Source organism: Megalops cyprinoides, chromosome 9 (genome assembly GCF_013368585.1).
Source record: "Megalops cyprinoides isolate fMegCyp1 chromosome 9, fMegCyp1.pri, whole genome shotgun sequence".
NCBI classification, from domain to species: Eukaryota; Metazoa; Chordata; class Actinopteri; order Elopiformes; family Megalopidae; genus Megalops; species Megalops cyprinoides.
Window position 1 is genome coordinate 38,497,018 of NC_050591.1, and position 11,201 is coordinate 38,508,218.

The following is an 11,201-nucleotide window of genomic DNA, read 5'->3' on the forward strand; positions in this document are numbered from 1 at the left end:
CCATTGGGTTTTGCTGCTTCCTGCACATGGAGTCAGTCAGAGAAACGAGTCCCTGCACCTGATTATCTCTGTGTGTCTCTGACTCAGTCTCCATCTCTCTCTCAATCCCGCACTCTCTCTCTCTCCTCTGGGATCACTCTAAGGATCAGTGTAATCTGACTCCGCCCCCACAGACTGCACTCTAAATCCCAAAGAGAATGAGAGGAATCCACACACACACACACACACACACACACGTACTCTCACACACACATCATATACACGCACTCTCTCACACACACACACACACATCATACACCCACACACACACACACACACATCATACACACCAAGCAAACACACAAAAACCACCCACGCCACACACACTGCTCTGCACCACACACACCGCACACACACCACGAACAGCACACACGCTGCAATGCCCGCACTCAGAGAGCAATAACACAGATACGCTGAAACTTTCATCAGCCAGAGGGGCAGGACAGTCGTGATGCTGACGGGCGTGCCGGCATGGCGGGGCAGGGGAGGTGAGGTATATTTGGTGCGTTAATCCCTGTGGATGGTGGTCATGCAGAGTGTCACACAGCCCTCCTGCTGTCCCCCCAACACATACTCACACACACACACTCACACACACATACACACTCACGCACACACACACACACACACACATACTCTCTCACACACACACACACGCACACACACACACTCACGCACACACACACACTCACGCACACACACACACACACACACACGCACACACACAAACTCTCTCTCTCACACACACACACACACACACACACATACTCTCACACACACACACACCGGATATCCATACTACAGATCTGCATTCCCAAAATAAATCTGCGGGAATGAGGGAGCCTCTCGAAGGTCCTGTCAGACAGACCCCTCTCCACGGTGGGGCGAGGGTCCGGACCTGGACATGTGCCCATGCAGTCCTGTTCCTCACTGTGGGCACAGGGGAACAGGACAGTGTGTATTACAGACACTCCTGTGCTCTCGCACGGCCATCCTGTGAGCTCACTGCCAGGACAGTGTGTATTACACACACTCCTGTGCTCTCGCACGGCCGTCCTGTGAGCTCACTGCCAGGACAGTGTGTATTACACTTCAGCCATGAGGTCATCACTGTGCCGGGTGTGTGTGCAGACTGTGTGTGTGCCGGGTGTGTGTGCAGTGTGTGTGTGTGCAGAGTGTGTCTACAGCGTGTGTGTGCCAGGTGTGTGTGCAGACTGTGTGTGCCAGGTGTGTGTGCCGGGTGTCGGTGCCGGGTGTGTGTGCTGAGTGTGTGTGTCGGGTGTATGTGCTGAGTGTGTGTGTTGGGTGTGTGTGCAGAGTGTGTGTGCCACAGTTGAGTCCCTGGCATGCTGACGGCAGGTGAGGTGATAAATTATGTTCCATAATTGCTGGGAGCTGTTCAGAACACACAGGAAAACATTTGTGGTAACCAGGCAACCACAATCTGAAAATATAAAAGGACTGACATTCTAAACTGGTGAAAACAGAGGGATCCAGGCAGATCAGTGCTGCTGCTGCTCCTGCAGCTCTCTGGGTCCATGCAGGCAGAGCAGTGTGTTAGCGGGGAGAGCAGAGGGGGGTCTGTAACGCTCCAGGGGCCCGGCTGGGCCTGTCCGGCCCCCGCAGCCCTGGGTCCTGAAATAGTGGCCGGGCGGTTGAGTGTTGCTGGGGAGCTCTCTGTAACTGCAGCCCGTCTGAGTAAATATAGCGACCTGACAGGCAGGCCTTGCCCTGCTCACCACTCCCACCCATCTGCCAATCACCGCTGATTCTTTACACAGCGCCCCCTGAAGGCTGGAGACTGCAGCCATCCTCATCCCACAAAGGACAGCACTACAATGAATAACTAATCATGTTCACGTGATATGCTCTTCTGTGGCCATTTCAAATCATGTTCCTGGGATTAGGCACCTTCTTTTAAATCTGAGTTTGCTCCGAGAGTGAAGCAGTGCCTCTCTTCGGCTGCCACCCCTTCACAGAACACACCTGAGGAAATGCCACTGCTCTGTCAGCTACGCAAATATTAACTTCAGCCGAGGCTATTTCTACAGCTCTGAACATGTTTATGCATAATGTATGCATCTGGTTTATTATAAAGCAGTGCTCCTGAGTCTGGGCCTGACCCTGAATGACCCTGTGGTGGCACTGTGGAGCCTGACTGAATGACACATAGGCAGCGCAGCCTGCTGGACCTCACACACCTCACACACAGCACACACCTCACACACTGCACACACCGCAAACACAGCTCATTAAACACACCTCACACACAGCACACTGCACACACCTCACACACCTCACACACAGCACACACCTCACACACTGCACACACCGCAAACACAGCTCATTAAACACACCTCACACACAGCACACTGCACACACCTCACACACCACAAACACAGCTCATTAAACACACCTCACACACAGCACACTGCACACACCTCACACACCGCAAACACAGCTCATTAAACACACCTCACACACAGCACACACCTCACACACTGCACACTGCACACACCTCACACACCGCAAACACCTCACACACTGCACACACCGCAAACACAGCTCATTAAACACACCTCACACATAGCACACTGCACACACCTCACACACCACAAACACAGCTCATTAAACACACCTCACACACAGCACACTGCACACACCTCACACACCACAAACACAGCTCATTAAACACACCTCACACACAGCACACTGCACACACCTCACACACCGCAAACACAGCTCATTAAACACACCTCACACACAGCACACACCTCACACACTGCACACTGCACACACCTCACACACCACAAACACCTCACACACTGCACACACCGCAAACACAGCTCATTAAACACACCTCACACATAGCACACTGCACACACCTCACACACTGCACACACCGCAAACACAGCTCATTAAACACACCTCACACACAGCACACTGCACACACCTCACACACCGCAAACACAGCTCATTAAACACACCTCACACATAGCACACTGCACACACCTCACACACTGCACACACCGCAAACACAGCTCATTAAACACACCTCACACACAGCACACTGCACACACCTCACACAGTTTGTAACTCTAGACCTGAGCAAGACCAGGGGGTTCTCTCTAATGTCAAGGAGAGAGTTAAAGAATCACTTTTGATAGGCTCAAATGCATCATGTTTTCTCATTTTGAACAATTTCCCTGCCTTTACGTTTGTGCCAGAGAGAAGAAGAATGCCTAACTGTGACAGACGCATGTCTCAGTGCTGGAGATGCAGCTCTCTCCCTCAGTCAGTGCGCTGCTGTGTAAACACCGGATCTGCTGGGAGTGTCGGAGTGTCAGAGAGTGCGCTGTCCCTGTGTCGGAAGATCGCTGCTGCGTAATTACAGGGTGTCAGAGCAGGGCCTTTACGACACGCCCAGACATGAAAGAGCTTGCATCTCAGTCTCTGTGCTCAAACAACAGATTTGGACCAAGATGTCTGCACCCCCCCACCCCCCCACCCCCTCTCCAATGCCAGCCACGGGAAACAATGGGTTGCTATGGAGACGGCAGTGCCTTCCAGCGAGAGCACGGCATTTATTCCACGTCTGCAGTTTAACTGTGAATGGGAGCGGAGCTGTGCTGTGGGTCTGCATCACCACACTCCAATTTCCTCTCTGCAAACAAAAGGCCATTCTTCCCCCCGAGCCCGAAAAACTGCAGTTACCCCGCGCTGGCGCTCTCAGACCCTCACAGATACCATCTGAACCCCGTCACCAGCTGCAAGCTGTACAGCGGAGCAGGAACAGCACTGCCCAGAGCCTGTCTGTGCATTACCAAAGCCTGAGGAACATCACACCAACCACAACATAACATTACCATAACATACACTGTGCTGAGCCGGCTGTATGAGGCCACTGTCACGAGCCTGTTTTTACTTCTGGGATGCTACTCTGAGGCTGTTCTAAGGCTTAGCATGAGGATGGCTCTAAGACTACACTGGGGTTACTCTGATGCTATGCTAAGGCTACACTGGGGTTACTCTGATGCTATGCTAAGGCTACACTTTGGGTACAGTGGGGCTATTGTGAGGCTATATTGAGTCCATGCCAGGGGAAATATAGTCACTCGTTAAATGAGCATTTTCACTTGCCCTTCCTTGTGTTTTTAATCACAGATTTTCACTTTCAGTATCTCCCCTGCTCCTGCTTAACTCTTTACATGGAGAGAAACTATTCCTGTATAATAACCAAAAACTGTGGAAGACCAATGACAGAAATGACTTACAGAATCATAATTCTTAACCAGTATATCACTTTCATAAAGACTCATGTGGGCAGCTCCTCAGATGAATTCTCTTATTCTGACACAGTAATGTTCCCTAACACCCTGACTGTGATGTAGTGACCCACAGTTGCAGTGATGCTAACACTCCCACAGTCACAGTGATGCGTTTTCTCTCTTTCTCTCTCTCTCTCACCAGTTTCTCCATCTGCTGTTCTCGCAGTCGCTCCTCTCTCTGGTGCCGGTGGTATTCGAGCAGCTCGTCCTCGTTGTCGCTGATCTCGGTGATGCTGTTCTTGCGTTCCCGCATGCCGGGGTGGGTGGGGCGGAGCTCCCTGTGACCCCCCGACATCTTCCTGTGCCCGCGCGGGCTGGAAAGGGGTGAGCTGGGCAGCGAGCCCAGGCTGAAGGCGGGCGACAGGGCGTTTCCGTAGCTGTTCTTGCGGCCGGCGCCGGGCTCCAGCAGCAGGCCGGTGGGGGAGGGGCTGCGTGCACGCACCCCCCGGCTGCCGAATGGCTCCTCAGGTGGGGACCCCGCTTTGCGCCGCAGCCGGGGGCTGTCGGGCACCAGCTTGGCGGAGGGGCTGTCGGGGGTGCGGGAGGCAGGGGAGGTGCCAGGCAGCGCCCCTGGCAGGACAGGAACCCCCCGGCGGGACATGGAGGGGCTGAGGGGGGGCAGCTCGCGCATGCTGCCCGGCTCCAGCGCTCGCCTCCCCAGCCGCGGGCTCTCCGGCGGCTGCAGGCTGCGAGGATGCGGCTGTGGGGGGGGCACGATGTGAACCACGGGGTCCAGGGGGGGCTGGCACAGCTGGCGGGAGGGGCTGGCGGTCAGGCCGCGGTCCACAGGCCCCGCCTCCCGGAAGGGGCTCCGCGGCCGCTCCTGCAGGGACCCCGCTTTAGTCCTGGGGCTGGAGGGCGCGGGGGATGCGGGGGGGAATTTGGGGGTCATCCTGGGGCTGCTGGGGACAGCGGACCGGCCAAGGGGCAGGGCATCGCCCGGGGCTGCGGACACCGAGAGCGAGGGCAGCACATGTGCCACCCTGGGGCTGTCCGTGCCCCGCCCCCCCGTGGCCTCCTGCCCCGCCCGCCGCGCCGGCGTGGGGCTCGCTGGCGCCTCCAGCAGGGCCTTCCTCTGCAGCCGTGGGCTGTCGGGCACCCTGGCCCCCCCGGACAGCAGGCTGCGTGGCTGCGGCACCGGCGGCTGGCTGCTGTAGTTGTAGCTGGAGGAGCGAACGGGCACGGGGGGCAAGGCGGAGCCAGGAGCGGGGGCGGGGTCAGGGGAGGGGCTGGTGTAGCTGCCGCTGCTGGCGGCCGATGGCGAGGACAGAGGGGAGAAGGGCGGGGACGCGTTCTCGTAGCTGGAGCCCACCGACATGGCGCCCGGGCTGGTGGGCGGGGACAGCAGGCAGCGCCCCCCGCCATTCACCACGGGGGATAGCGGAGACTGCGGGATGGGCGCGTGGGACGCCCTCTGTGGCTCAGAGGTGGAGGGCTGGGGCTCGTCCATCGCTAGTGAGTCCATAATGTCCTGCAGGTCCTTCTCGATGGAGCTGACGAGGGTGCTGTGCTCAGGGCGGGACCTGGGCGGGGCCGGTTTCCACTCCGCAGGGCCCGGCGGGTGGTTCCCATTGACCAGGCTGTCGGGCGAGTCTGCCGGGAGTCACACAGAGCATGCTCAGTTCACCCACACACAGCGCTAACAGCAGCGCTAACAGCAGTGCTAACAACAACTTGCCTCAATAGAGCCACTGTTTCATTTCAAAAATGGCTTCCACTTTCACCACAACACATTTTAGTTTCTGCTTATTTCTTTCCAGGTTCCTGTTATCTAAAGTCGGGGCTAAATTTAAAACTGCAGCTCAACTACAATTATATAATAAGCCATTTCCCCTCCATGAACCCGGCACAGTACACAAGGGAGCGGGTGGGGACCAGAGAGCTTTCAGTAGATAAAGGTCAGTGAAAATTGTGCCAGTCTAACCAAATTATAGCATGAGTCACAGGACTAATTCAGGCCCTACCTTCGGACACCTTGCGCCGTGGCGCTGTGGACAGGGCCGCCAGAGCGCAGGACTCACGCTGCTGGCGCAGAACATGCGCGCTTTACGCACGGAGTCAAATCAATCCCTCATTAACGCACCAGAGTGAAGTTTGACAGCCGTCAGACGTGTAAGACGTGTCACCGTCCCGCTGCAACCGCACATCAACTGAGTCAACAGAGTCACATATTAATGATTACAAAACTGGATTCTCTAAAAGGAAAAATACCAAAAAACCGAATTATGCGCTGAAATGCAATCCCGTTTGCGATTCACACACCGACCCTAGTATTTTAGTCATTTCCTCCTAAAATGAAAAATGAAATGATAAAAAATTAAAATGACCACAAAGAGGCGTTTTAAAAATAGTGGTCTCGAATTTAGTACTGTCCTTATTACGGAACGCAGTCCAACAGAACTCGTCACAAAAAATACATCAGTATTTATTCAGCTGAGAGTAACACCTAAGCGCGGCCTTTCACGCTGAATCTGCAACAGATTCAATCCATCTCCGAGGAACCGTCATTCAGCAGGACTCGTTTTGTTTGCGAAACACATAATAACCAACATCAGCAGCGTAATAAGCCATATTTTCCTGTGTCAGACCATATCATTGTCCACGCAGATGATAACATGTAATCATTCAGTCGGTTTCGCTTTTTAAAGAGAAGCCACATGAACGACTGGTTTCTCCAGCATTTTGTTAGCACCGATGGATAAACAGTACATCTCAAACGGATGAAGCGCGTTTACATCATATCTAATTTTTGAAACGCTGACCGTGACCATCTAAACACATCAGCTGCTGCCATTCCTGCCCGTGCCGATCACACAGCAGCGCGGCGGTAATAATCAGTACTTACATACGAGGATAAGCTTGCAAACTAAGCCGTTCGGCGTGGCTCTCAGGCGAGCTGAGAGAAAGGGCTGCGCTTCGGATTCCGCAGGCGGAGGCCCGCCCTGCCCGGCGACGCGGATCGTGCAGCGGGGCTCCGGGTGCCAGGCGCCGCTGCCGCTCACATCCCCCCCGCCCCCCCGTTCCGTGGTGCTGATGTGACCCTCCGCCGGCTGCACGGGGGCGGGGCCGTTTAGCGCTGCCTTTTTCTTAAAGAGACACCACACATTTTCGCTCTGTAGTCCAGCACAGTCACCGAGCGGACTGGTTTGACAATAATGTTGCACGATTGGAAAGGTCAACACGGTGCCATACCTAACCTTCACACGAAGTTATACTAACCCCTGGCTGCGCTCTACACCTACTAACACTGCTCCACGCCAACAGTCATAAAACACCGCCATGTTAAACCGGAGACATCCGCGACAGAAATGTATGCACACGCGAGTTACATTACACCCTGACAGACGGTACAGTGCGTTTCACACATGCTGAACTGACGTCTGACATCGGCTTTAACCGCTCGCAGCAGAGGGGACACGAAGGCCCTCAGTCTCTCTGAATGACACAGGGCAGGGATGGAAGGAGGATGGAGGGAAAAATATCTAAATCTCGTTGCAGAGAGCGAAAAAGCCAGGGAGTGAGGGTGGGGAGGCTAAAAGCAGGGAATGTGGCAGATTCGTGTCAGAGAGCTGTAGTGCTCTGTCAGCAGAGCTTTCTGCAGTATGAGTGACATACTGGCCCTGGCTCCTGCCCGATACCGCTTTGAATTCTGGGAGGGCTTGTTTACTCTGCGGACCATAAGGTTTGCGGATGGCTGGCCTTCTGGGTGCCGAGCGTGAGAGCTGGAACATCAGGACTGTTCCATTGCTTTTGGGAGCAGCTCCGGAGACAGACTGCAGGTCTGTACTGCAACCCACAGGCTGTTAGACGGCACAGTGTGGTCTGTATCAAAGAGTAAACGGCGCTTTCACATTAACCCGTGTTCCCCTGTCTCATCCTCTAAACCTCAGTCTCTTTGTCTTTCTGCTTCTCCTCCAGTTCTGCCTTTTCCCAGCTCTCACCTGCCTTCTGCCTTTCAGCCTCTCTCTGTCTCCCCCTCCACTGTTTCACTAACAGTCATGGAACAGGCAACGGTCACATACTAATTGGAACGTACATATGCTATAGTAACTAATAACTGTGTCCTGTTTGAAAGTGGCTGGTGAATGAGTGATTGCTGCTCTGGAACATGTGTAGATGAGCAGGTGTTCAGCATCAGATAATGACGTGTATGATATGAATGATGTGTTTTTTCTCCTCCGCCCTCCCTCTCTCCCTCTCTGACTGCAGGTGCTCTGTAATTTAAGCTGACATCACGAGGGAGCTCATCTTTCTGCTGCTGGCAGGGTGCACACGTGGCGTGAGGCAGGCAGGTAACCAGGTGAAGAGCAGAACTGAAATGTTGAAATTGTGCATCTGTTCCTCAGGCCAGAATAATCTGGTAGGGCTGAAACCTGAATGTCAGAACCTGAACAGCCCCTGAAAGAGCTAAACAACAACATGACATCATGTCTAATAGGGACGAAGTTAAAAGGCTTTAACTGTAATAAAATTATGTGCGGTTTATGGGATGAGCACAGCTCCAGCTGCCCTCTGAGGTTGAGGAATGCGGTTTAAAGAATATGTGTGGAAAATAAGCCTTAATACATGTGGTAGGAACTCATTATCCAAGCAGGAAATGCAAAGGCCTCTGTGAGTGTGAGTGTGAGTGTGTGTGTGTGTGTGTGTGTGAGAGAGAGAGAGAGAGAGAGAAAGAGAGAGAGCTTGTGTGTGTGTGTGTGTGAGTGAGTGTGAGTGTGTGTGTGTGTGTGTGTGTGAGGGAGAGAGAGAGAGAAAGAGAGAGAGCTTGTGTGTGTGAGTGTGTGTGTGTGTGTGTGTGATGATGATGCAGATGCACACTCTGCTCCAGGTCACGCCGTGACCGCAGCCTTATGAAACATGCATGGCTCTGACGGCTGCAGCGGCTCGGGTGGCAGGCAGGCCTGATCCCCATTCACACAGACACCCTTCCCACCAACAGTCTGACCCACTTACACCTGTCCCAGCACTGATCTGAGACCTGTGCTCTGTCAGGTACACTGAAATCCACAAAGCTCTGCTGGGATTGCTGTGAAATTCCTTTGGCATCAGACAAATAAAATAAAAAGCTGGAAATGGCTCGTGTCCTCTAACAGAGTGCACCGGCACCTGTAAAGTTTACCCAGAGGACTCTAAAGTTAACACTGACATCACTGCCTATGGGGCGTTCATGAAGAGTATCAGAGTGTATTCTACAAACCCTCACCGTAGAGTAATGAAACTGTACATGGGAAGGTGGTGTTACCTGTGCGCGGTCTGAGGGGGGCACTCGAACCCGCGCTTCCTCCTGGCAACATGTTCTTCATCCTCAGGGCCTCCTCAGGGTGGTTGAAGCGGAAAAATGCCGACTGGCCAAAACAGAGCATGCAGCCTGGAGAGAGAGAGGAACAAGGAGTCAGGGAGAGGAGCAGGGAGTCGGAGAGAGAGAGGAGCAGGGAGTGAGAGAGGAGCAGGGAGTCAGAGACAGAGAGGAGCAGGGAGTCAGGGAGAGAGAGAGGAGCAGGGAGTGAGAGAGGAGCAGGGAGTCAGAGACAGAGAGGAGCAGGGAGTCAGAGACAGAGAGGAGCAGGGAGTCAGAGACAGAGAGGAACAGGGAGTCAGAGACAGAGGGGAACAGGGAGTCAGAGACAGAGGGGAACAGGGAGTCAGGGAGAGAGAGGGGAGCAGGGAGTCACACAGCACTGGCTGTGACAGGGGGACTGCGTCGTCACACACTGCGTCACAATCAGAGGAAAGCACATAAGCGCGCAGGTCTGGCCACCATATCAGCACCACATTGTTTTTGTCAAACTGACCTTTAAAGGCACCGCGGGAGAAACAATGCAACCCGGGGAAAGTGTTCGGTTGGAAGTGCCAAGCCCTCGTATGTCAGCCTGGTGAGAGCCATTGTCCTGCTGTTCTGCTTGAGCTCCCCTGTACTGCAGGTCAATGACCTTTCCCTTTCCCCTGACTGACACAGCAAACACTACCCAACACAACTTTACCTGGTAGGCAGTCTCTGTCACAGGGTTAGACAGGGTAAACTGGTAGGAAAACCATCTTCTGCTGCATCAGCTGGGTAACCAGCCACCAGGCATGCTGGGAAGAGCCCTAAAAATGGCAGGTTTCGGGTACGAGCCTCATTTTGGAATCATCTTCTTTTCATAGGAATGAAGACAGAGGGGGAGAGAGACCCTAAATGCACAGAGTCAGTGGGGATAATGATCTGTGTGGCACGCTCTGCACAGCAGGCTGTGGATAACACCCCCCCTCGCCTGGATGGGGCAGCAAGGGAGGGGGGCAGAGCACCAGGCGGAGGTCCTGACAGGTGAGGGTGTGTATGGAACATGCTGTCAGGTATGGCTGTTACCGCGGAAACGACCAGCAGTAAACCGTTAGCCAGCAGCTGTGGCAGAAGACCGTGACTCCCACAGACCGTGACTCTCACAGACTGTGACTCCCACAGACCGGCGCCCCACAGGTCCAAACCCACTGCTGGCCCTGAGCTCAAAGCCTGGCCCCCACGTCCCAGAAATCTGCACCCACACTCACAGGAGTGTGAGCTCTGTGTGTATGTGTGTGTGAGTGTATGCGCCTGTATGTATGTGCGTGTGTGTGTGTGTATGTGCGTGTATGTATGTATGTGCGTGTGTGTGTGTGTATGTGCGTGTATGTATGTATGTGCGTGTGTGTGTGTGTATGTGCGTGTATGTATGTATGTGTGTGTGTGTGTATGTGTGTGTGAGTGTATGCGCCTGTATGTATGTGCGTGTGTGTGTGTGTATGCGCCTGTATGTATGTGCGTGTGTGTGTGTGTGTATGTGCGTGTATGTATGTATGTGCGTGTGTGTGTGTGTA

General features: G+C 54.0%; 1 protein-coding gene across 14 annotated transcripts in view; it reads right to left on the reverse strand.

The window, feature by feature from the left end:
• The window catches only part of phldb1b (pleckstrin homology-like domain, family B, member 1b), an 80,028-nt gene that overhangs the window by 36,948 nt on the left and 31,879 nt on the right, over window positions 1–11,201 (reverse strand). For all 14 annotated transcript variants that reach the window (XM_036536006.1, XM_036536010.1, XM_036536016.1 and 11 more), the window contains 2 exons: window positions 9,610–9,735; window positions 4,507–5,960 (listed from right to left, as the gene is read on the reverse strand). In XM_036536006.1, the coding sequence (XP_036391899.1) occupies window positions 4,507–5,960; window positions 9,610–9,735 (1,580 nt within the window). The remainder of the gene's footprint in view (window positions 1–4,506; window positions 5,961–9,609; window positions 9,736–11,201) is intronic.